This window comes from Podarcis vaucheri, assembly GCF_965113315.1.
Source record: "Podarcis vaucheri genome assembly, chromosome: 9".
Lineage (NCBI taxonomy): Eukaryota > Metazoa > Chordata > Lepidosauria > Squamata > Lacertidae > Podarcis > Podarcis vaucheri.
The window spans coordinates 39319104-39346414 of NC_138767.1; the positions used below are offsets into that span (position 1 = coordinate 39319104).

The 27311-nt window shown below is 43.5% G+C and overlaps 1 protein-coding gene and 1 long non-coding RNA gene across 5 annotated transcripts in view; one reads left to right on the forward strand and one right to left on the reverse strand.

Annotated features, from left to right (window-relative positions):
* The window catches only part of NR3C2 (nuclear receptor subfamily 3 group C member 2), a 134312-nt gene extending 127046 nt beyond the window's left edge, over positions 1 to 7266 (reverse strand). The window contains exons 1-2 of one of the 4 annotated variants that reach the window (XM_082237579.1): positions 6396 to 7265; positions 1861 to 1927 (exon numbers count right to left, since the gene is read on the reverse strand). Coding sequence is in view for 2 of the 4 variants with exons in the window: in XM_082237577.1 (XP_082093703.1) it covers positions 5786 to 5879 (94 nt within the window). In the remaining 2 variants the exon portion in view is untranslated. Of the gene's footprint in view, positions 1 to 1860; positions 1928 to 5198; positions 5290 to 5785; positions 5895 to 6395 lie in introns of those variants that run through there. The other 3 variants (XM_082237580.1, XM_082237577.1, XM_082237578.1) reach the window with 3 other exon arrangements.
* A 263-nt stretch (positions 7267 to 7529) lies between these two features.
* Positions 7530 to 26588, forward strand: LOC309540717. Its single transcript, XR_014223423.1, has 3 exons — positions 7530 to 7890; positions 18693 to 18994; positions 24780 to 26588. It is a non-coding gene; the product is annotated as an uncharacterized lncRNA (long non-coding RNA).
* The last annotated feature ends 723 nt before the right edge of the window (positions 26589 to 27311 follow it).

A 27311-nucleotide genomic window follows, 5' to 3' on the forward strand; every position in this document is an offset into this window, starting at 1 on the left:
CATGATGACCAGCCCATTCCATCCACATGATTAAGCCATCCTCATAGATGGAAAGTCAGGAAGGGTCACCAATGGGTCACCAATGGACATCAGTTTCTTTCCTAGCCATTTCTTTAATTTAGCAGCTGAGAGGTCAAGGAGGGTGGAGAAGAAAATTCATTGAGTGGTGACACTGGCAATGGGATTTTCAGAGGTAAGATATGGAAGGCTGGCATACTAGCATTGGATGACAAGGGTCTTTCTGTGGTCCTATCACAGCTCACTCTTACAAAAACTGGCCATTGTCTTCTTTTAATATGGTCCATGGATACCTGCTATTATGGAGTTTTACCCTTCAAATCATGAGAGCTTAATGCACAGTGTTTAAGATTCCTACACATACCTGATAACTCTCTGATTTCAAAGGGTATCGGGCATACATACATAGCACTCTAAACTGTGTAGATATTACATCAAATGCATGGAGACCAAGGTAGGGAAGATGGACCTGACAGGTCCATATTGTTGTCCCAACACACACTTGATGAGTTATTATGTCACAGTTAGCCATAAATCAGGGCTCACCATGCATAGGCTGACTGCACTCGCTTTGCTCCTCCCTGCTACTGAAGGGAAGAAAGAAACAATAACCCACGATTCACATGCAATGCATAGCCAGGATTAGTGGTTTGTTTCTAAATGGGAAAGGAGCCCAGGTAGGTGTGTTCATGGTGCACCATTAACCATGGTTTACATGATGCATAAACTGCCACTTTAGCCAGTTTGCCAAACATCTGCATAATGAAATCAAAATTAAATCTGGCTTTTGGAATCTAAGAATTCTAATTCTTAAAACCTCATTCTTATCAGTAGAGTTAAAAAATAATACATTTTCTTTGAGCTGAAAGATTATTCATGAGAATCTTATATGGAGCCCAGTCCAAAGCATGCTTATTCAGAATTAAGTCCCAGCATTTAGCAGGGCTTGCTTTCAGGTAAGTGTACATAGGATTGTAGCTTTGCAGCGCATTCCTATATATGTTTAATCTCTAGGAAGTGCATTTATTATTACAGCTTTACTGTTCATAACACAATTTTCCCTGTCACATAACTGAAGAGCCATTTACAAACTGAAACCCCAGTCCGAAATCCACAAGCAAATTACCTTATTTCTGTGGAATTTACTTCTGTATCTAGGATTCAGACCGATTATACCATATTCCAACTAACCAACAATAGCCTCTAGAAAAACATATATACAAGGCTATATCCTTGCTGTGCAACTGTACTATAATATTTAAAGGGAGAAAGAATTAACTGGTTATCTTTAATAATACTTTAATAAACAAAAAGACCAGATGACTTGAATCTAAAAGCAGCATGGATACATTATTTAGTTATTCAAAATACATGCATTGAAAGATGTTCAGGTGATCTGTTTGCAGAATGCATGCCTTATTTCTTTTCAATGCACATGCTTGCATTTTTAATTTTGCTAAACATTATGCCTCCTTATTTAAGCGTTACTTTGTCATCTGTTTACTTGCCCTTGTCAAACTGTTGATAATCTACTGTCTCAATGACTTAGTCCTTAGTTTTCTTCCTTCATATTGCCCTCTGTACTGAAGTAATAGATATACTTTTGTGTAGACTAGTTAGAACTTGAAAAAAACCAGGTATGAATAAAGTCATGGTGACTTAAATCTGACAAGCCTATCATTCTAATTTCTGTAAGTAAATAAGAGATAAAAGGTCATGCTAGCCTAAATACACAGAGACCGGTTTGTAAGGAAGACACACTTGTGAAATCTTACAGAGCAAAGTGACAAATTCATGCATAACGTCATAGCCATAAAATATTTATAACATTGCTTAACTCACATGAAGCCACGTGTAGCAAATCATGGCATGTATCTATCAAATGTGCATCACTTCATTCAACTTCCTCCTAGAGTTAAATATAAATTGCATATTTTTAAAAAATGAACTAAACTTGACTTAAAACTGTTAATTTGTTTACTATTTTCTTAAAAAAATAACCCAAAAACCCTGAAAATGAAAATAAACTTTTCATAGGGAGTACAAGTAACTTTTAAGTAAGAGAACAAGCAAATCCACTACTGGATTTCTATGTCCTTCTCCCCAGTATGGACTTGAAACTGAGAATCTGCTTCTGCTGTTGGTCAGTAAGGTTCACCTAAAGATTGTCTGAGCATTTTTACCCTGCTGATTTCTCTGTGCCCTTTTCACTGTTGACTGTGATAAGATATATGTGTTACCAGATCACGCAAGCAAAGACATTAAGCTACTCCTGTATCTTTCTCACACCCTAGACGAAGGTATTGTGCAAGCCTGATAACTTTGGAGGACAGAGGCTCCTAGTACCTAAAATCTTAGATATATGGAACAGCCTAAAGATTTTTCAACCCATTCATCTGGTGACCTGGCAACTGTTGTTTATGCATTCATAACCTCAAAGCTGAAAGTCTGTTAGATAATCTATTATGTCAACTTGGAAGCTTCCACTGGTATAGAATACTGAAGCCCACCTCTTCCAAAGCTGACACTAGCAAACAGCATTTCTCCATGGAGCTTGGGGCATAACATTATTTAACTTTACCTATGAACACATCTAACAAGTGGGCCAAGAATGACTTGTCCATAGGCCACCCAGAGCTTTATTGCTAACCATGATCTTAAGTCAACACTGTTCACGGCACTACAAGGAAATGTGCGCCTACTCCCTGTTGCTTTCTGCAATTCAAGGTTCTTGTGCTATTTCCTCACAACCCAAATCCCTGCACACCTCAGTTACCACGTCACCCCCAGTGTCCATCTTGTTTTCTAGATGGGTGGTCTTTGCACATACAATATGTATGTTGGGGCGGCTAAGGCACACACAGAAAGCATTTTATAAAAGCTGGCTTTTGGTGTCCATCATTATGTCAGAACTGAGTTGGAAAATTAGATACACTTCACTTCAAAATATTTTATATGGAGATTATGCGTTTATTTATAAAACTGAAGCAGACGTCCCTCATTTTACAACAACCACGAGCAGTATAAATTGATATAAAATATCACACTCAATTATTGCTTCTTCTTTCCATCTCCCCCCCCCCACAAAGAAATATATTCTATAACTTTCTAAAGTAATAAGCTATACATCACAGGGTCTGAAATTGCTGCCCCTTCCATCATGGCTTGCATTTGTAACAGAACTTGCAGTTAACTTTAAATATGATGAAACAGTAACTAATGCATGTTCCCTTTCTGGCATAAGTTTGAAGCTGAAATACCCTTATCAAGCTGTCACATTTGGAACTACAGTACTTTGAAGTAAAATCTGTGAGTTCCACAGAAACCAGAAAAGCTGAGTAACCCTAAATGCGACTATCAGCTTTGATACAGAAATATACATATTACTGTAGAAGTAGCAATCCCCGACAATGAAACATTGAAAATTCCACACTCTATCCGACTCCTGCAAGGCATGCTATCCTATATTTTGTATCTCAGCTTGGTGGTTGCTTTTCTGGCTCACAGCCCTTTAACTCAGCAGAAAGCCTAGTGTATAGCCTCCAAACACGGTTCTCCTAGCCTCTAAAAACCCAGCATGCAGTTTAACCCAACCTAGTTTCCCATCCAAACAACGCAGACAAACCCAGCCTAAAAACAGCATTTGCCTCCTTCGCTCTGTGGACAAATTACCCCAAACCCCACAAAAAACTTTAGACTCCTTATGTCTTCCCTGACCCAGAAGCGTCCTCTTGAAACAGGATATTTAAGTTCTGCTTTTCCTCCTAAGGATCTCCTCAGGGTTGTATCTGCCAGAAATAATATTTAAAGTTGCACAGAGTGGCCGATCATTTGTGGCTCGCCCTGCTCACGCAGGAAACACCGGAGAGAACACGCAACATTGGAAACTTGCGTCCCCACGTGCGAATATAGCATAATTCTAATGCACATTGAAAAAGTTATGTTTTCCTTCCCTAATTAGAAATCCCTGAACTCTGCCGCTACACAATATTGCTATAATTTAACGGGTACAGTCACGCCTCCCTGCTAGTCACGATCCCCCCCGCCCCGCCCAGCACACCTATGACACTTTCCCTCCACCTGTAGGCATAATACGCACGTCCCCTTGCAAGTGTCACCCGCCTAAAGTCAACCTCCACGGTCGGAAAGGCAAGGCTGTCTCGGCGCGGAGGAGGAAATAACGAGCAGCCAGCTTTATTCTCCGGACAGTTATTCCCAACTCGAGATTTGTTGTGTCGCCCAATGACACTATTCAGGGCAGAGAGAGGGAGAAGAGGAGGGGGCGCGCGTGCGAAGGTGCCAAGTCCTTTTAAAAACATGTCACATGCTCAGATAAAGTTCAGAACCGGGTTCCTCCCCTCCCTCTCTCCCATTGGTCGGCGGGAAGAGCCGAGCCGCGGCACCAGGGTCTACGGCGCTTCCCATTGGGCGGAAGCTTTTGTCAGTCACCTGGCGGGCGACATGACTGATACAAAGTTGCTGCGACACAAGCTAGAAAATGTATCTCTCCTTAAAGCTGCAGAGCCTACCTAGGAGAGGCGCCCCGGCGGGGCTTGCGCGGTGGGGCGGGGGGGGGGACCTGTAAATTTCCTTCCCCTTCCCCTGACCCTCCCGACTGCCTTTTGCAGCTGGAGCTGCCGGGAAGAGCGAGACTTAGAAACTAATCGGATAATGTTTAAAGCGCTCCACCAAAACATATGGCCAGCGAAAGGGAAAATAGCTTTTTAGCAAAGCCTTCCCGCAGAAGAAATCCATTCAGGCGAGAGTTGGAGCTGGATCCACCCCCCCCCCCAAGCCCTGAAGCTGCGCCTCCTTCCTTCCCAAGCTACCTCCCCCCCTCCCTTTTATTTTTCTTTTTAATGGAGGCGATATCCAGATCGGGGGCTGGCTTCCGAGCCTCCTTTCCCCGCCTCCCGAGATCTCTCGGAGACATTAACTCCACCTGTACCAAGGTGAGCGCGATGGGGGCCGCTTCCGTTCTGCGCCCGAACCGTTGCCTCTCCCTCCTCCCCCCCGCCTCACCCTGCCAGGAGCCGCAAAAGCAACAACGGTCACGTTTTCGTGTCATCCCCCCCCCCCAAAATAAATTTCTTTAACACGAGCGCTGCCGATGTAAGAAACAGCTCTCCTTCCTCTCCACCCGCCCACCCCCTTTGGAAAACGCACACACAGAAACCCACCAAGCGCCTCAAGGACTTGCCCTCTGGTTCCCTCATTGCGTTTGGTATCTTCTTCGCCAAGTCCTGCTCGGGGCATTTTCTTTCTTTTTATTTACCAAAGTTGCGCGGACTAATACCCGGGAGCCATCCAACCGGATCCCCAAAACCAGAGACCCCCAAGGAGGGCTAAGGAGCATTTCCCCCCGCGCGCTCCATCTTTGAGGGCAGAGTTTCTAAATATATTTTTAGGAAGGCACGGACATTTCTCTCTCTCTCTCTTCCTCCCCCCTCCCCGCCACTTCTCCGTCTGGAAAGCTGGCCGAAATGACGCACGTTTCCGGGGGGTCAAGGAAGCAAGATCACCTCCGCCCGCCCCCCCCAAATGCTGACCACCCCCCAAACCCGAAGTCGACAGCAGCGGTATAAGCGATCCCCCCCTTTCCTCCCGACAGCAGACATCGCCTCCCCCCTCCCCTCGGTTTGCGCGCACACACCCTTCTCGATCCCTTTTCTCTCCATTTCATACCCAGACCAAAATAACTCCCTGAGAAATAAAGTTTAATGGAATTCCAGGCACCCTGGGCGAGAGAGACTCGCGGAAAAAGTACCTCTGCCACGAGCGAGAAAACCGCTCCAAAAGGCGACTCGAAAATCAAACACGCAGGCAGACACACCGACACACACTATCTCGGCTTCGTGCATATTTAAAACTGCAAAGACTGTTCTCTTCCTAAGAGAGAGGGCACAGCAGACCTCCACAATATCGGCAGACTATTTTAGAAGTCACGTGCCCCCTCCGGGTTTCAGCCCTTCTGACAGATATCGATCCCCGTTTCTACAGCTAATAACGCGCCGAAGAACTAGTGCAAGCTCCCGAATTGCTCTCCCAAGGCCGGAGTGCTTGCAATGCCCCCCCCAAACCCCCAACCAAGTTTTTAAATTGGGTATGGCCAGCACTGGCAGCGTCCTGGAAGTGCCTCTTCTGCACATCCCCTCCCCAAGAGGAGATCAGTGAGTTACTGGTGTTCCCAATTACTTCGCTCTTTTTCAAAATAAATAAATAAAATCTCACCATCCTGAGAACTAAATACATCTGGACCTCCAGCTCTTCCCCTCCATTAAAAAAAGGAAAGCTCTTTTCTTCCCTGGAGGCGCTGGGACTCTAAGCAAAGTGTAGCGAGCTGCCCGCCCCCCACCCAACCCCCCCCGGGTACTCACCTTCATTTTTCCGCCACCCCCCGCGTCGTGCAATGGCCGGAGGAGGCAAGACCCTGCACTTCTGCGAGTCCGATCCAGAAGCGCAGCCAATGGGGAACGAATGGCCACGGAAGAAGGTGGATCCGGAGGAGATTTGGGGTTAAATCCTGGAAGCTGGGGGGGGGGGAGGTTGCGAGAGACTGAGGAGGAGGTTGCAACGCTCTCACACGCAAGACCCGGCAGCGAAGCGGGGGGAGAGCCGCCGTACTTCCAGCCTCTTTGGAGGGGGCGCCGGGGCCGCGACAGCGAGAAGTCCGCTCGGCTCAGCCTCCGCGCTGACAGCTCTCTCCGCAAGGCAAGGCTGGCGAAAAAGCTTTGCCCCCTGGCTGTCACATCGCCGACCGTTGCTGGAGGGCGTGGGGTTGGAGGTAGAAAGGGGAGGGAGCGTCGGATCCGGCAGGTTTTATTCTTTTTATTTTATTGTTATTATTATTCAAGAGAAGTCAGACGCCGTGGAGAAGGGTCACCCAAAATAAAATAAAATTGAAACTTCTGTCATTCCAGGTGAAACTCCCATCCGCGCCAGCAGCGCCGCCGAGGGAAGAGGTGGGTGGGAGACCAGAGAGCAGCTTCGGAGGGTGTAAACTTTTGGGGGTTTCTTCCCCCCCTCTCCCACTGCGCGCGCCCTCCGCTCTTCTCTCCCCCCCCCCTTCTTTGCGCGCGTGTCCTTTCCTCTTCACCTTCTCCCGCCGCTGCTGTTGCCGCCGCTCCCCCCCCTCACGCCTCCCTTCCTTCCTCCTTCCTCCTCGCCGCTTTTGCTTCCCGGTGTGTTTTTCCGCCTCGCTCCGTCTCTCGCAGTCACCCAGCGGGCTGCTGCTGCTGCTGCTGCTGGAGCTGGTTCCTGGAGCTGCTGGAGGGAAGGGAAGGCGAGCGAGAGGAGGAGCTTAGCGGTCTCCCTCCCTCCCTCTCTCGCGCTCTCGCTCTCTTTCCAGGCGCGTCTCGCAGCAGCAGCAGCAGCAGCAGCAGCGGGCTCGGAAGAGCCGGCTGTCCGCCCCTCCCGGCACCAAAGTGCAGGCAACGGCGGGAGCGCTGCAAGGGCTGTCTCCGGCCGGCTTGGGTCGAGGGCTGGCCGCCCGGCCGCGCTTCCACACCCAGGGAGGGGAGGCGGGTAGAGCAGGCCACGCAAGGCCAGCCCAGCCAGCCAGCGAGCGGGCGGGCAAGGCTGAGCTGCACACGCATCACGCGGAGGGAAACGCTCCCGCTCCGAGCGGGGAGGGCAGTTTCCGCCTTCTGCGTACTGTACCTACAGTAGGCGCGCCTTTCCCGGGCCAGGATTCCCACCCTCTGCCCCACATCCAGCGACGCGCCACAACAGGTTCCTGTTTCTCTCTCCCCCCCCCTCAGGCGCGTCCCCCCCCCCCGCGACAAGGACCGGGCCCTCCTCTCGCGGGGAAGTTTGAGGGCTGCGTTCAGGACAGCGCCAAAGAGTCGAAAGAAGAATGGATTTCATCACTCGGTGGGTTTGGAGAGGGGCGGGTGGGCTCAAAGCGCAATCTATGCGCCCTTTGGCGATGTGAAACGGGCTAAAACTCATCGGGGACCATGATTTATTAACTGGAAGGCTGCCTTCGCCGTTTCATGCCTTGCATCCAAGTCTGCCGACTTCAGTGCACAAACCATGAATTATCCAGATTCCAGACGGTGTGGTGCAAAATCACAAGTTGGAACCCAAAGAGTTGGAAGTCCTCTCTAGTCCAGCCTTTCCCATCCTTGGGGCTCTTCTGGACCACAGCTCCCATCAGCCCCAGGCAGCACTGGGAGTCGAGGTCCAAAATATAGCCAGGGGTCCAGGTTGAGAAAGGCCACTCTAAAACAACCCTATGCTCAGTGCATGATCTGTAATGCAGGATGCAACCACAGCATGGCTGAAATGGCCATCCAGCCTTTGGTTTGCTCAGATACATTTGCTCCAGCAAAACAAAGTCTGCCACTATCTGCTGAGGCAGTTTGGTCCACCATGGAGCAACTCCTATAGTCAAAAAGTTTCTCATGTTTTTGATGGAATTTCTTCTGTGCAATTTCCACCCATTGGTTCTAGAACTGCCACTAGGAAGAACAGAGTAGAAGCCTGCTCTATCTCCCTTGAATGACAGTCCTTCAGTCTACCCTATATTAGTGGATTTTATTTCTTGCACTGTACCTAATTTCAGGACTTTTTATCATGTTGGCTTTGGCCTAGTTTTACAGCCTGTCACAATTATTTTGAATCTTCCATCTTCTCATCCAAGGCCTTCCCCTCCAGCTTGTTTCTCTATTGGACTTCTTGCCCACCCTTCACCATTCGGTGAAGATGCTCAACAGACAATCACAACTAGCATAGGAATAGCAATTGCAGGGTGTCTGTATGGAGCCAGAATTATTCAGGCAACATTTCCTACCCTTGCCCCTGTTCCTCTCTGGTAGCATACCAGGCAGCAGCTCCAGCCAAAGAATATCTGAGGAAAGCAGGTGGAGCAGGGCAGCTGGGTCTTCCTTAGTCTGCGATGGAAGTCTTCCCTTGTTGGCAGCTGGTAGGAAGAGGCAAAGGAATGGGGCTGAGCAGTTGGACTTCACTGAGGGCTCTATGGCATGTCACCCTGGTGGTGCAGAAGTGATATTTGGGGTGGCCCAATGCTTATTTTAGGGTGCACTGCTACGGTTCCCTTACTCATAACTGCAGACTGAAGTCATTGTGCATTAAACTGCTTTGCACAAAAGCAACTTTTTTTTTGTCCCAGAACATGATGATGCACCTCAAAGAGGAGAGTTTCCCGATGATGGAGATGTATGATATAGTGTATTATAATGCATGTTGCATGTTATTGGGTCAAGTTAACAGTTTAGGCTATTCATGGAGTGCTCTGTTGAATAAGGAACTGGGAACCAACCTCAGCATCATAAAATGCTAATAGGACTGTGATAACTGCGAGGTCCCCACCTGCTTACCAATTGCTGAGATATAGAACTTGCAAAAACAAAAACACATTCAACCTTATTCACCACACTTGGTACCAGTTCACCATTTTTGGTGTCCTGGCTTGTGTACTCAAGACAGCTTCCAGGTTGTGGCCATAAAATGATCAGCAACATTTAGCTAGATATGTACTGACTTGCTTATTAATGCGGTTGATTATATTTAATTGTACTGTGTGTCACTGGAGATGGCTACTGAAAGAATGAAAAATTCAGACCTGGATGCTCAGCTTTCCACTCACTCATTGGGAAACTAACAGCATGCCTGCATTACTAGTGAGAAGTCAGTCCTCATTGTGTATAGGATTGCAGCCTAAACTTTCTATTTGTGCCTTAGAGGAGCAAGTGGCAACACAGGTATTTTTAGCAACTTTTTAACAGCTGTTGTTAATCATAATATCCTGAACAAAAATAATAATCCTAAATGTTATGAATTAATAAGGCCCTTGGTCAATGGAGATGCCCTTCAAAATAACCACACACAAACACAATTTTAAGTCAAACATGCTTTCAGGGTAGATTAACACAATATTTTTGTCTTTGTCCAAATAGTGCTCCCACCATGCAGAGCTGAATTTACAAAATAGCATTATATCTATCTTAACACACTTACTGCTTACAGCACAAGTGCAAAGAGATCAAGGATGGTATGAGTTTTAAGATTCATTATCGAAACGAGTAGAGATTTTTTTATTATTGTTTAAAAAATGTAGCCAAAAGTGTGTTGTGATTACCTACTGCAGCCATGCAGTAATAAGTGAATGCTCAGAGCATCAGGCCACAATTTCCAAGTAGGTCAAGAGTAGCAGTAAGGGCATTTCAGATGAGAAATTCTCTTCCCTTCCATTAGATTTTATAAGAAAGGTTAACTTGTGTCAGATACATGACATTGAAAACAGCAGTCAGACAAATGTAAGCCATTCTGTGGCAGATGTCATCTTTGTTCCCAAAGATAGATAGAGATAAATGTGCTGTGGATAATGCATTGCAAAACAAGATTACGCTGAAGTTCAGCAAGTGTCACATTTCCCCTCCAACCTACAGCTAGACTGAGTTTATATTGGGGGCAGCAGGAGTAATGGTGCAGTGCCAAATCAGTCTACTGTACAGTGTTATTTAATGGTCATGTGTCTTATTTTGAGAAGTGGATGGAGTTTTGAACTGGTTCCAGTTCAAGCAGCTGGGCATTTGCTATTCCAACCTTGCTTGATCAACATCTATCACATAGAACATTACAGTTCTAAATGTTATTTCTTTAACTTTTGTTACTGATTAATTTCTCACAGGAGAGGTGGTGTGACTCACTAGAAGCCCAGCTCTGTGACCAGGAAGCCCTTCCTCCTACTCTCAGATGTGTGTGTAGGGGGGATGATTATATTCATCGTAAAGAGGGCAGGGTACTCTGCTCATATGTAAAGGCAATCATCTTATTGTTTAGTATTTTTTAAGGTCATGTGTTGGTGGTATTTTACGCTGGTTCCAAGGCACAAGCTCTGGGTCAAATTGAGCCACAGCTGTAGATATTTTTCACTAGGCTGTTTTCTTTTGTTAGAGGTAAAATGAAAACCAAACTTTGTCTTGACATGACCCCCGAGATGAAGCAAATTCAGTGTTCTGTAATCTACTATATTATTTTATTAACATGATCTAGGCTCCAAAGAGATGCTTTCAACTTTCTATGCCTAATGAAATGAAATACATCAACACATCTTATACTTTCTGTTTACATTCTTATTTTGCATTAATATTTAATCCACAATCTATTTTTAACTCCTAGTGTCCCAACTCCAGCTATATACTTGAATGATTTAGCTGAATTACAGGATATGCTCCCTTTTAACCTAGTTTCTCTCTCCCCCACCCTCCCCCACTCCTAAATGCCATTTAATGGCCCAAGCAATAAATGTGGTTGAATCACTTCCAAGGATAGTACAGTAACAGTTCTAATGCGTATTGACATTAGCAACCACGGCCTTGTATTGGAGGGGGGTGGGTGGGAAGAACATGGCATTTGGAAACAGGTTACAAACATATTTTAATGTTGTACTTTTGTTCAAGAGCTCAGCAATGAAGTTTTGGCAAAGCATTGCATGTTTGAAATATGACATTGATCAAGCATTTGGCAGTGGCTACATTGACCAGGGACCCATTGGTGCGGTTTCAGGTCTGAGTAGAAGAGCAGCCTACCTCCAGCTGATGATGTTCCAGATGATGTTTCATTCTCAGCTCCCATCAGCCCCAGCCAGTTAAGGATGATAAGTTTTGTAGTCCAACAACATCTGGAACGAGTTAGCAACAAGTGTAGTCAAGTGAGTAGTTCAGTTCATAAGTTTGTTTTTCTAGCCAAAGGCTATGACACACTTGTATTAAGCAGTGGTATTAATAAAAGAATGCAGAACACAATCCATAATATAAAAATCCATAATAAAAAAGACTTTGGCAAGTTCCTGAGCATTAAAACACAGTTTCCCTTATGCATCTCTGACAGCTCCAATTCTCATATTATTTTGCCTTTTTAAAATCCAATTTGCCAACAACCATGATGTGAGAGACACCAGAAAACTCAAATCCAGCTTGATTTGAGATTAACCTCTGATCACCAACCATTTTATAGCAATTTTTCCTTTTCCCTTTTCCTGATCCCCACCCCTTGCAGCCAATGCATAGAGGGCCACTCTCTGTGTTACAAAGATACAAAATAAACCAAACCATTTCTGACAGAGTGTGGCGGTTTGCTTGTGCGAGCAAACGTTTCAAACAGAGATCTCTTGGGTCTTTAGCCTACTTTATCATTACACATTTGACCACTTCATCCTTAGTTCCCCATTCCAACAACAAGTTGTACATTCTCGATAATACTTTTGTACCACATTCTATTATTTCTCACTGGAATTTTGAAATTTCATGAGCAAATCCTTTCTTATTGTCATTTTAAAATAATTCATTTACCTGGAAGTGTTGTAACCAATTCATTACTTCACCTCTTACTTCATTGTATTCTCTCAATTTTAATTGAGAGAATCTACTTCAACTAATAATTCTCTATATGTTATCCACTTTGTTCTCATATTTGGCTTCTTTACTGAGATTGCTTCCGTTGGTGAAATCCACCAACATTTGCAATTTTATGACAAAAGACAGAATTAGATACAAATAGATGGAGAATACAATTTGGATATGCATGAAATAATAATGAAATAGTGGAACCATGGAGAGGGTAGGGGGGAGTCAAGGGATTTGAGAAATCCCACATTTGGATATTATAAAAACAGTATGAAAAATGTTACAGTTGTTTTTTTATTTAAATTTTTTCTTTTCAGTGTTTATTTTTATATGATGTTTGTTTTCATTAAAACTAATAAAACTATTTTTTAAAAAGAGATCTCTTGGTTTCTATATAAGGTGCAGCCTAACAGATAATGAGTGGTGTCTTCCACCTGAGGTTGACCACAAATACAAAGTCTGTCTGCTTATGGGATCTTGCTGAAGTGGTCATTCAAGAATGCAATGGGCATCATTTGGTAACAGCCCAGTCAAGGCATTTCTTAAAGAAACGAGTGAGAATCTGGTCAGATAACTAACTCTAAAATGCTCTGTCCGAAAGAGTGGATACCAAGGGGAATTGGGTGTTTCTAATTTACTAGTCAATCCCTTAGTCAAGTGAGTATAGAAAGGAGAAGTACTGGTGGCAACAGTGGTGGAAGGTTGTGCTAGGCATTCAGGAACAGTCAAACCTCTACAGTTGATGGCTTGCCAGTCACACTGAGAAACAGCAGCAGGTCCTGCAGTTTGTGTAGGCAGAGGTGGGAAGGCATAACTAGACTCGCTTTGATTTGAAGGGCTTTGCCTAGAAGCTTCTGTCAGTTCACCTGGAGATCTTTCAGTCCCAACTCCCCAACTAGCTCTCCTGATGGTTCAGTGTACATGGTTGGAGCCTGCTTTCCAAGGCTCCAGGTTCAAGCCCTGCAAAGCCTGGCCAATTTATTCAGTTGAAGCATTGGTAGCACATGCAGCATTTGAATCTGCAGTTGCATCAGAGTAAGACACTATTTATCTGGGCATCTCATTTGCACTCAGTGAAAGAATGTCGTAAAGCAAAAGTAACTGTCACCTAGTTATATGGTAATATTATTAACTAGATGCCTAGAGCTGCTACCTTTTGGCTTCAGGATTTTTTTAATTAAATATCCACCCTGATCCAGAGAACAAATTCAGCATGCAAAGTCAGGTTCCAGTCTGTGCACTTACTACTTTTTAGATCAGTAAATGCATTGAAATGCATTGCTTTCAATAAGATAGACAGGCTCCAGACACATTCTAGTGCAACTAGTAGTACATAAATGCTTTTTAAAAGCATGACGAGATTGGACTGGGGCCATAAGCCTCCATGATGAAAGATGAACATTGAGAATGGGAGCTGTGGGTTCTGCTGTGCTGATATACTGTGAAAGGTAAGGGAGCTATCATAGCAATTCACTGTCTTCCTGGCTTCCCCATTCCCCTATCCAAATACCGCTTGTGGGATAACTTTGGAAGCGACCTTGGAGGTCATTAGTCTGGGATCCACAATACAAGATTCAGCTACATCATCCCTGACAGATTGCTAGTATGTATGGGCTGTTCCAGTATCAACCACCTGAAGACTGGAGGGGGGTGGGTAAAGGAGAGAAAGGGGACTAGGCAAAATTTAAAGTGGTTGCTATATTGGTGGTTAATGTATCAGTCAATCTGATTGACAGTCATACTTCTTGTCTCCAGGGCTTCTCCATCCACTTCTGGCCCTTTCCCCATAAAGACTCTGACCTGGGACCAAACCAGGACATTATGGATAGAGAGCCTTTCAGATGAACTACATGTATTATTATTATTATTATTATTATTATTATTATTATTATTATTTCATTTCATTCTATTTCTATACCACTTTATACTTTTAATAATCTCAAACCAGTTAACAATCTACATTAAAACTTCAAATAAAACAATCTAGAGTAAAACATCGCTGAATAAAGCCAAATACAGTGGTACCTCGGGTTACATACGCTTCAGGTTACATATGCTTCAGGTTACAGACTCTGTTAACCCAGAAATAGTGCTTCAGGTTAAGAACTTTGCTTCAGCATTAGCTAAAGTGGTGCTTCAGGTTAAGAACAGTTTCAGGTTAAGTACGGAGCTCCGGAACGAATTAAGTACTTAACCCGAGGTACCACTGTATAAAGGACACATTCAAAGCAACATAATTAATAGGGAACTAAAATATTATCTTAAAGATTTCAAAATAAAACATGACAAAGGAGGTCAACTGCAGAATGCACATTTAATGCAGTTAACAAAAAAAAGTTTTATCTTAAACATTTCAAAAGAAAACATGGTTAAAGGAAGTCAAATACAGAATGCACACTTAAAACGGGGCTGGGGTGGGGGGTTGCAAACGTTCTTTGGCAGCTGAACGTCCAGCGCGGCTTCCGCGGCTTCTGATTGCGTGGTTATCGAATGTTTTTGGAAGTTGAACGGACTTCTGGAACAGATTCCATTTGGTTTCCAAGGTACGACTGTACAGTGGTACCTCAGGTTAAGTACTTAATTCGTTCCGGAGGTCCGTTCTTAACTTGAAACTGTTCTTAACCTGAAGCACCACTTTAGCTAATGGGGCCTCCTGCTGCCGCAGCACCACTGCAGCACAATTTCTATTCTCACCCTGAAGTTCTTAACCCGAGGTACTATTTCTGGGTTAGTGGAGTCTGTAACCTGAACCGTATGTAACCTGAAGCGTCTGTAACCCAAGGTACCACTGTACTGTGAATGTGAGGATAACAGAGCAGCTAGTTGTGAACTAAGCCACATTTCGTTGCTGCATCATATTTGCTTTATTCTGCAAAAAATGCTGTGCTGAACGTGTAAGTTGCTGGTTTTATTTTATTTTTAATTAGGATCAGATTAACTCTACACTTAGAGGGGAACTGGCTGGCAGGCACCCATATTGTTGCACAGCAAAATGGCTTCCAGCCAGCTGGTTTTCTTCTAGGGTGCAAGCTGTAGAAGCCTCAAGCAGGCTGCTCACTCAAGACTTTCTCTGACTGAAGGCGGATTTTTCATCATCACAATCGCCCTGTAATTACTGAAATGATCCTGAGGAGCTATATATTAGAACTTTTTTTTTTTTTTTTTTGCTAGAGTTAGACACCACATCTTGGACTTTCCTTTGCTCTGTAATTCAATTTCAGGTGTGCTCTTTATCCAGCCAGCAATAAAGAGGCATGCTTGTTTGCCTACTGCAAGACGTGTGAGTTTCTTTATTCTGCAGTTATGATGATGATAAGGGGTGAAATAAAGAGATAAAGTGATCTGAAAAAGCCTACACAAGTTATTGTGCTCTTTTAAAGCACTCACTATACTCACAAACATAGTGGCTATTTTTTTATTCTTTTTTCTTGAGTTCTTTATGGCAAAGGATGAAAATAGCCCTAGAGGAACAGAAACACTGGTGTGCACATGACAGTTAGCTGACTGGCTACTTAGGCTATAACTCTAGCCTAATTTATTATTTCCCCAACATGAGTAGCTCAGCATGAGACCTTTTGGGGTTTTCTGTGCAGAAATATGAACCCAGCAATCAGTAAAAGAAGAAGATAGAATTGCTTTCCACTATTAGTTTCAAATTGCTTAGTTAGTCCTTTATATAGCAACCAGTTAAAAACTTTTCCTTCAATTGTTCAACAGGAAGGAAAATCTAACAAGACAGAAGCAAGACTAGAAGGAGGAACCTTCAAGAAGGACTTAACATAGAGAACCTAAAGTATTTTATTTTTTTACTGGAAAAGTTCATTTTTCAGGTGGAATCTAAAGATGAGATATCTAATCCAGTAGCAAAGCCCAGTTCAGCAGCTCATTGTCATTACCAAAGTTCACAAAGAATCAGAACAGAGGGGCACGGAGCACAGGTGGAGGTCAAGTTTTTGAGCCTGGTATTCCTGGAAATCTCTCAAAAAAATACTGAGACAATTCATCAGATTCAACTTCATTCATACCCAAATACTAAGTGTTATGTTTACTTGACCTTTACATAGTCCATTATGTAAGCTAACCCACACTCTGCATGGAGGAAGAGTGAAGGCCTCACATCCTCGATGCCAGTGAGGGGAATTGGGTGGCAGTATGCACCCTAACCAAAATACCCTACCTAGAAATCTGGCTGCCCCACCTAACAAGGATAACTGGCTACAGTGCTGCCGCTACCACATTTTCTATTCCCAAGTGACATTCAGCATGCTTTGGCTAAGTAGCATGCTCAGTTTTCATTGGGCTGTGTTTTTTGGTGGGTGTTAGATAGATCGATAGATCGATAAATGCTTATTCACCAAACCTGAGGGGTCCCCTGAGAATGCCAATACCTACCATTTGTTTCTCAGTGGCTTTAGGTTGGTTCATTTTTTGTCACCACCTGATTTCACTGAGAGAGCAATTAATTTCCAACATGCATACAGGAACATAGGAAGCTGCCTTGTAGCAAGTCAGACCATTGGTCCATCTACCTCAGTATTGTCTGCTCTGACTGGCAGCGGTTCTCTAGTCTGTTCCCTAGTGGAGGCATTGAACTTGGGACCTTCTGCATGCAAAGAAAGCCAGTGTGGTGTAGTGGTTAAGAACAGTGGACTCATAATCTGGTGAACTGGGTTCGCGTCTCCGCTCCTCCACATGCAGCTGCTGGGTGACCTTGGGCCAGTCACACTTCTCTGAAGTCTCTCAGCCCCACTCACCTCACAGAGTGTTTGTTGTGGGGGAGGAAGGGAAAGGAGAATGTTAGCCGCTTTGAAACTCGTTAGGGTAGTGATAAAGCGGGCTATCAAATCCTCTTCTGTTTTCTTCTTCTCTATCACGGAATTGCTGCCCTTCTTTCAGTTCTGTATAGATCGTCTCAGTTTGTTCAACCTCATGCAATCCATAACTGTGCCCTAGCCCTGATTCAAGATGCCCACATGTTGTTCTTGTTCTTGCAAGGTAGTACTCACTACTCTCTGGGTTATACATTATTAGTCTATGGAATAGACATATGTATTCTATGGAGAAGTTAATGGTTGAGGGTGGGTCTCCTGCATGAACCTAATGACGCTTACTCAGCTTCTGGCTTCACAGTGGGACTTGGGGGCAGGTGTACAGAAGCTTTCAGCTGCAGAGCCACTTCAGCTTCCTGCTGCCTACAACTGCCAGGAAAGCTTAAAGGGGAAGCACACTTCCTTAAACACTCAAGGCATTTGGGTTGGAGAAGCATGCTCCGCTGCAGCTCCATGGAGCATGACCACTGCAATTTGGAGATACGCATCTACCCTTCACACTTAATTTTTACCATGGTAAGCATATCAGAACACCCACAGAGTTTGGCCGCTCCCATAAAGTGTGAAATGGCTCTTATCTGCTGCATCACACTGGCCCATTAAGGCAGGTTACGTTTGGGATTTCTCCCAAATTCCTGTGTCACGGTTCCTTCCCCCACCCCCAGTTTAACTTTCCCTTCGTTGCATGAAGTTTCAGAAATTAATCTCCTTTTGGACATAATCCCAGAGCCTCTGAAATCAATGGAAAGACTGCCACCAACTCCAAAGGGATTTGCTATAAAGCTTTCATTGTTTTCTGTGCTATTGTCCTAATCTGTCTGGCTCCTTTTGTTTTCTTTCTTTGCTCGCAACCCCCACCCCGCACCCCACCCCTTGATGTTTACTGTGTTTCCCTTCACTGACTTCCTATGGGTTTACAGTCTTTAATGAAAAGAGTTATATCATGTCGTTGACATACCATTAGGTAGCAGAGGCACAATGGTATGGTGCATATATATTGCTATGCATGTTCATATAAATGTCTACGAGATCTATTGTTACCTGTCCTCATTTTACAACTACAAGAGGGAGACTGGGCCAGCTTTTAAGACAGAGAAATTATTTTGTCAGATTTCTGCTTTTTAATTTTACAGACATGTTTCTCTGCCACCTGTTATTCTGCTTCCCTATTTGTCATATATTCTTTGCTTTCTATATGGTATATATTGGTACAGTAGTACCTCGGGTTAAGAACTTAATTCGTCCCAGAGGTCCATACTTAACCTGAAACTGTTCTTAACCTGAAGCACCACTTTAGCTAATGGGGCCTCCCACTGCTGCCGTGCCGCCGGAGCCCAATTTCTGTTCTTATCCTGAAGCAAAGTTCTTAACCTGAAGCACTATTTCTGGGTTAGCGGAGTGTGTAACCTGAAGCGTATGTAACCCGAGGTACCACTGTATTAACACTATCACCATATATTATTTCTAATTGCAGAAAAACCTGGCTATGAGACCTTGAAGACCTGCTCCCTGCCTTGCAGGCCCTTTTCCCCACCTGGCCTGGGAGGGCGGGGTCCTGACTGACCCTGGCTACAAAAAAGGCCATCTAGGCTGCCTCTTAGTGCAGATCCAGGTCACTGAGTCATGGCTGCCATAAACCACCATTGGCAGAATCGGCAGCAACAGCAGCAGCAATGTTCTAGACTTACAATAATATTTTATCCTCTTGCTGATTGTGCTGTACGCCCTCCCCCGGCAAAGTTCTAAAAAAATATTAAATATGAAAGATTCAGGCAAGTCTGAACAAGATACAAAAAGCTTTGTTTTTATACCTGTCTTACAGTTCTGGTAGTAGCATGGGAGACAATGGCCTGCTTACACTTCCAACCTGGAGCCCATAGAAATAAAGAAATGAACAACATTCATTTGGATAAACAGTAAGATGGGTTACACAAGATGGTGCCTCCTTTCTTTCCATGTGGAAAAGCCACAGGGGCTGGCAGTTGAATCTTACTGTGACACTACTTATTTTGACAATTTATATGCCACTTATTTACAATTATAGCTAAGCAATGTATAGTAAACTTAGCAAATACAATAGAGATAAGCTACAAAACATTAAGATTTTATAAACCTCCTGTTGACAGGAGAATGCCCTCCTCTGTACCCAAGGATGACAGACTACGCTAGGAAGCCTATGTGGTTACACACAGGCTGTGTTATTCAGCATCTTACTTCCACTATCCACTGTTCAATATCTGCCATATAATGCAGCTGCCCTACTCTGTCTAACAGTAGGGCTGGCCCTGAGAGTAATCTGTCAAGAGTATCTCATTTTTTCATATGTACCTATTTTAATGGCACATCACAAATTACTTTAACAGACAAAATTTATTTTAAAACGTGCAACAGAAATGCTAAAGCACAGCTAAAGTGAAAACACAGAAGAGTGAAAAGAAGGATATGACAAAATACAATGATTTATAAAGGCTAAACTACTTGTTGAAGGCCTTTGAAAATATCCAGAAGTAGCAAGGCATGCAAGTTATGTATACTTGCTAGTGTAACTGGTCGCGCAGCATTCGTTCTCCATTAGTCTAACACAATTAAAATCTGCTGGTCTCTTGAATATTCTCTTTTGTACTGGTCAAGTGAGTTGGAAAAAACTATTGCTACGTGAGCCTCTGTGATTCAGGGAAGCATGTTTAATTTAAATTCTAACTAGTTGCTTTGTGTTATGAATATTATATATCTATGAAGTTACAGTATAATAGCAGATCTGGGTGGTAAAGCTCCCTCTGGAACGCATGTGGATGCAGGAAAAAATGTTGGTTCCAAGAAACAATTATGCAAGTTGAGCTGCTGCTGCTGCTGCTGTGTGTATATGTGTGTTATTACATATGCAGGACAGCCATGCCTACTTTAGCCACATCTACTTTTGCTTTGGCCACTCCCACATCTGGCATGCAACACTGGCCAAAGTAAATGCAACCATCAGGCAAAATTATTATTATTAATAATAATAGGGTGTGTGTGTTATCCTCCTCTGGATGTAAACTATTGGCTCCCAGTATGTTTCCAAGCACAATTCAAAGTGTTGGTGCTGACCTTTAAAGCCCTAAACGGCCTCGGTCCTGTATACCTGAAGGAGCGTCTCCACCCCCATCATCCAGCCCAGACACTGAGGTCCAGCGCCAAGGGCCTTCTGGCAGTTCCCTCCCTGCAAGAAGTGAGGTTACAGGGAGAAAGGCAGAGGGCCTTCTCGGTGGTGGCGCCTGCCCTGTGGAACGCCCTCCCAGCAGATGTCAAGGCAATAAACAACTACTTTACTTTTAAAAGACAACTGAAGGCGGCCCTGTTTAGGGAAGTTTTTAATGTCTGATGCTGTATTGTTTTTAATATTCAGTTGGAAGCTGCCCAGAGTGGCTGGGGAAACCCATCCAGATGGGCGGGGTATAAATAATAAATTATTATAATATTATTATAAGTTCCATAAGGGCTATCACATGGAAGATGGAACAAGCTTGTTTTCTGCTGCTCCAGAGGGTAGGACCCAACCCAATGGGTTCAAACTACAAGAGATTCTGGTTAAACTTTAGGAAGAGAATGAAATGGACTACCCTCAGAAAGTAGTGGAACCTCCTTCACTGGAGGTTTTAAACAGGAGTTTGGATGGCCATTTGTCAAGGATTCTTTAACTGATTCCTGCATTACAGGCACTGAACAAGATGACCCTTGGAATGCCTTCTAACCCTATGACTATCAGCCTGATTCAGCAGAGCTATTATTGTGTTCTGCTTTCCTGACCAGAAAGCTCCCTATACAACAGAGGTTTGGTGCAGAGGAAGGGGAGCCAGTTCCTGTATAGTGGTGCTGATAGCTGCTGTTATGCTGTTACACAGTGGTCTGGAGCCTGCTCCTCTTTTTCTCCTGCAATCATAGGAGGAGTCATGCTGGTTGGGTTGGGTTGGGTTGGGTTGGGTTGGGTTGGCGAGGCAACAAAACTAGGATTGAATGGTGTGGAATATGTTTTTTAAAATCAGTTGCAGGGACAACGCGAAGTTAACAGGAAGTTACTGATGCCCAGCCAGAGTAGGCCAGTTGTCAGGGCAACAGTTAACACTCTTGTTGGGCCTTTGAGAGTACGAGCATCACGAGAAAGAAGAAAAATATGAAGAGAATTCATATCTTGCAAATCTGCATTTAAATCTGGTGAAACATTCTGCTGAAGAGGGCTTCCTCCAGAACTGTTTTAGATGTGTATGGCTTAATTGAGGGGAGGCATGGAGGAGAGGAAATCCACCCACTTGACCCTGGTCTATCTGAAACTGCAACTAAACCATCTGGCACCTTAGGCCTTGGTCGTGATAGAAGCCATTCTCCAGATTTTGTTGGACTACAGTTCCCCAAATCCCTGACCACTGGTCATGCCAGCTGGGAGTTATGAGAGTTGTAGTCCAACAACATCGGAGGGCTCTGCACTGGCTACTCTTCCAATGCACAGATGACTTTTGATGCAGTGGTAACTAGTAGTACTGATTGGTTTGTTGAAGTGCTTTTTGTTGTTGTTGTAAAAAGATAGATACTGCTGCTCATATAATGAGAAACGTGTTGTAGGTGCCAGCATAAAATGGCTGACTTGTCAAGCAAGCAAGCAAGCAAGCAAACAAGCAAACAAGCAAACAAACAAAATAACAGTACTCCATACCAATGAATGTATTCACAATAAACTAGCATTGGTTGGTTGTTCCATCTTGCCAGGTGGCGGTGAGAATGTTACAGTCCATTTTATTACAAATGTGGGGAAGCTGAGGAATAGTTAAACTATCCCCAGCTTGGTTCAATGGTCCTTCCAAGTGGTGAGTAGTTACATGCATGGCGTGGTAAATTACCCCTTGAGAAATGATGGTCTCACATTTAGCCATTGTCCCACAGTAACAGCATGTTATATTGGTCTCTTAGTTACACCTTTTAAATTCAGCACATTTGGGGGACTTGTCGCTTCTTTCCATTGTCTCGTTTACAAGCACTATTATGTGGTAATTATAAGGCAATTCACTAACACTTTAAAATAATGATTCAGCTAATTAATGCTGAATTACATTAGACAAATCTTAGCTGAGGCTGAATTATAATGATTACTGCCCCCTCTCAAAACACCAAAGGAACTGGAAATTGGACAATTACTTTAAAATGTTTATTACATTAAAATAAAGGTGTGACATTTAGGAGGTTTTGTGCTTCACAGAACCACTAGTAGAAGAAAAGCTTTCAGGAGCTTCTGACATGTAGAAAAAAGGCACATAGGATGCAAAGCAGCAATGTCATCAATGCCTAGGGAGGCGATGCAGTTACTGTACTAGGTGCTAAAGCACGTCTCTAAAACACTGTACATTAAAACCCTCACCATTCACAGATCAGATACCTCTTCCATGTTCACCCCAAATGATTTCAATACATTACTATATTAGTTAGGGTAAACCTTTAAACAATACTGGAAATAACTATTTGCAACACAGCACACAGTTAGAGAGTAGAATTCACTTCCACAAGATGTGGTGATAGCTACCAAGTTAGACTGGCTTTAAGGAGAGATAAGACAAATTCATGGTGAGTAAGACTATCAGTGGCTATTAGTCATGAGAGATATATACTATCTACAGGTTCAGAGGCATCATGCCTTTGGGTACCAGTTTCTGGGAAACAACAGAGAGAAAAGGCTCATGGGCTCAAGTCCTCCTTGTTGGCCTCCCATAGATATCTAGATGGCCACGATGGAAAATGTGATGTGGGACTACATAGTCTTCTTCTGGTGAGATCCAGCAGAGCTGCTCCTATACGCCAGTTCCTATAATGAATGGATATTGTAAGCATTTCATTTTCCATTTATTTGTAAGTCGCTTTTCCACACGAAAAGTCATGCTTACAGAAGCTTACAAAAAACAAAACAATAATACATTTCAATCAAGCACTACAAAAAATTCACAACAACATAGCAAAACAGCAGCAAATATAATAATATAGAAAACCCCCACATTTCTGTACTGTAAATATAACAAGATTACTTAAACAACATGCAGCACCCAATAGCAAAATAACAAGGTAGCTTCACAATCCTAGAAACACCCCTCCCATGTGGTTGCTCACACTACTCTCCGCTGCAGCAGCAGCTTCCAAGGGCAAGGGGTGAGATAGCTGGAAACACCCCTCTCACTGCCCCACCCCCCTTAGTCTGCTGTGAGCCAGCTCTTGCCTGCCTTCTTATTTACAACCAGCTGTCAGCTTCCTCCTCCTTAGTCTCAGTGTTGTCCTTGTAGAACTCAGCAGGAAGTTTGGGACAAAACTAGAATTGCTTGGCTCCACCTGTCATTGGCCTTGTCTCCACCTATTATCGGCTTTGGTTCCACCTCCTGTTGGGCACCCCTGTTTTCTGCCAGTTGCAATGAGCACCAGCCACTGCTGATATAGTGGTAGACAGTAATCTTTTGCTTTGCTGTACTCTGCTTTGCCCTTCCTCCCTCCCCTCCTCCCTCCCTTCTTCATAACATGCCTTTAACCAATAAAGTAAAGAGCTGCCTTTGAAAGCCACTGACTCTTTTTTTTCGGATTGTTTTATGTATCCTTCTACTAGTCTTCTGGGTTCTTTTGTATCAGACAGCAAGAGAGCTGTGCAAAGGATTATTTTAAGGATTCATCTCTGCTTAACTGAAAGATCCTTTACCACTGTGTTGCAAAGCTTGCTTAAAAACCCACACACACTTCACTAAAAGATAGGCAGGGTCACATGAATACGGCATGCCAGGTAACAGCATGAAGTTGTCCCAGGAAGGCACTGCTATTTTGACTACTGTTCACCTGATGCCTTTCAAAGGATGACAGAAAAATTGCTCACACAAACCCCATCTACAGAATAAATTTGCTGGCAGTGACACTGAAATGGCCAGTAATGCCAAGAGGGTATTGGCTTTGCCTTATGTTGAGTCTTTGGGAATTAAAAAGCAAAACTACATGTTATCTTTGCCCAAGAAGATCCTTCTGGATCAGACCAATGGCCACTCCAGTCCAGCATCCTGTTCTCTCTTTGGCCAACCAGACGTCAAATGTCTTTGTCTTTAGTATCTGATATGACCTGGCATTAAAAAGGAATATTGGCCTAGAAGCAGAATGAAAGCTGGAAACTGTAGTTAAAATCAAGATTTGTTGAACCTTCATTCAAGCTAAATATTTAAGACATGCCTTGTTCCCTTTCTCTGAAGCCATTTCTCCAGGATTCTGTTTCCAGAATCAAGGGAGATGGCACATTTCTTTCTCCACCCTAGTATTTCTACAGCTATTCCCCATACAAGGATTTGACTGCTGGTCCACAGTAATCTCTTGCCAGTAGATTGAATCCAGTGAAAAAGCAATTCTCCTTTGTGGTTCTGCTTCTAACTACTGGACATGGTAGAGAGATGCAACTCCATTCCAATATTCTTTGTGCCCCTTTAGTGAAAGGTCTTTGCATCTTAGATTTCTTCCCAATTACTTCTTGTACTTGGGAAAGATAATCATCCTGACAGTCCTCTTCTTTTTGGACAGGCAGATCAGATCAAAAAGAAATCAGGCAACAAGTTCAAGAAAGACCTGAGACTTTGGAGAGCTCCTGTCAGTGAGTAGACACAGTGCTGTTCTAGTGTGGACCAAGACCTGACTCAGTGGAGCAAGGATGGGGAACCTCTAACCGACAGGCTTAATTAGGCCTTCCTATTTGGCCTGTGAGCTAATGAAATTAGGTGTGGGGCAGGTAAAAAGCTGGCTTAGCTGAATGAAAGGGGCCTGCAGGCACCAATGACCAGCTGATTTACGGTACCTACATACCTGTGTGAAAGGGCTTCACAGGACCTGACCGTTGGCATGGACTTTGCAAAGCACTTTGCAAGACCCAACAGCCACCTGATTGTCGGCTATTAAGAAGCCTGTTGCAAAGGGCTTAGAAAGCAGAGAGTAGCTTCTTATGAGTCCAGGAGGCTCATACCATGTGTCACCTGCCGAGACAGGGCACACCATCTTTTAGATAAGATTAATAAAACAGTTTCATAGGAAGGAGGATGGCTACCAGCCAGTTGAACAATGACCCTGGCAAATGAATTACACTTCCTGGGTTGCCTTTGCCAATGTTTTACTTGGCCTTGTCCCTTCTATATCACAGCCAGGATTCCACTCAGCTCCTGCTTCTGTTGTTATCACTTGCCACTTAGACTTCAAGTCTCTGGCATTAGATCACTGCATCTTTTTTAACCATAGATTTGTTCTCCCCCACTCTAGGATTCCAAAAGTCTGAAGGCTGGCTAGGAAGAGGATTCTATTTTGGTTACTTATGTTGAATTTTTGCCTTTCAGAGGTGTTAGATGATGCTAGAAGACTGGGAAATTACACTGTGTGATGTGACGTTATCTGCATAAATTATATGAAATAACAACAGGAAGAAGTTTCCATTGTGGGATAGGTATTTTTCCGACTTCTTGAGAAATCCACAGGAGATTGACCTTTCCTTGAATCAGACAATCTTGATTATGAGTCAAATCTGAGCTCTCACTATGAAGTCTTTTTTTAAATGTCTGTTTGAAAAATGACTAGACTATCTTATCAAGCGGGCTCTTTCAGGATTTGGGGGAAGCTTTCCTAAACAATAGACAAACCTCAAGTGCAAGAATCTGCTTACCTTAATGGCTCACTAATGCTTTATATCCACTGTTCTGGTGGGGTTCCTTATAGATTCACAGAAACATTCTGGGTGCATTATTATTTGCTTCATAGAATTTGCCCATTTGGTTTTTGGTTGTGTAAAAAAACCCTCGTTGTCAGGGAAGCTGCAATTTTGGGAGAACCATTTCCAGTGAAATATAATGAGGATTGGCTGATCCCAGTGAGCAGGACTGATTCTGAATGGGAATGACATCACCAAAGAGCTGAACTAACTCCAAGAGAAACCTACTGAACTGGAAACAAAGCCGTGGAGAAAGCTAAAGAAGACTTTTTATGTTTCGCTTCACAGTTATTTCAAGACACTGCTTTTCAACAAATCCCCGTGTCCCCAAAAACACTCCAAACCTTAATAAGATTTTAAAAATGTGCCATAACACATTTTTAAAAGGCTTAGATATACATATGTATTTATGTCTGACTAATATTTTACAAATTGACTGTGTTGGCTTACTAATAATGTGTAAATAGCAAGGGAGCTGGTGGTGAATAACTTTGAATTCCATTATTCAACAGTGCCCCTTAGCACAAAAAACCTCACCACATTTCTTGTTGCAGGCCACATAAAAATGGCTATTTGATAACTGTATAGTTAGGGCAAAATGTGTGTCTATTTATCCAACATACATGCTACCGTGTATACCACTTTGAAGTTTTGTTCTTTTTTTTGCAATCAAGTGGTGTATTAATATTATGAAATAAAGAATGTAAAATTATTTTCATTATTGTTATGTATTAATAGTTAATTTTCTTTTTAGGACACCTTCTTCATTATTAAGGCTTCATGTTCATTAAGAGCATGCTTCAGTGTTTTATAGCACTGCATAAGAGACCTGGACAGATACATGTTCCCTTCCACTGGGGTAGCCAGTATAATGCTCTTCAGGTGTTGTTGAACTTCAACTTACATCAGCCTAACCAGCAGGGCCAATGGTCAGGGATATGGGAAGTTGTTGTCCAAAACCATTTGGAACACATCAGGTTAGCTACCCCTGTTCTAGGCCTTTTAAATATTGATGTAGCTACATAGCTATAGGGATTTGATGTAAGCCACCAGATGGATAGTTTAGTGCTGCATGTGAGAAAGCAGTCTCTCATTAAGCCAGCAACTATGCAGCCTCTTGTTGATGTATGTACATAGAAATCATCTAAGCATGTTATGATGTGGTCTACCTCCTTCCTTCCTTATTAGTCACTAGACACAGGGCTTTTTTTTCCAGCCAGAGCTCACTGGAACTCAGTTCCGGCACCTCTCAGGTGGGCGCTATTGCCATTCTAAGAAAACAAGGGAGAAGTCTATGGTGAGCTCTGGCACCCCTTTTTCTGGAAAAATTGCACTGACCAGACATAAATGATGGCAGTGATCAGTCCA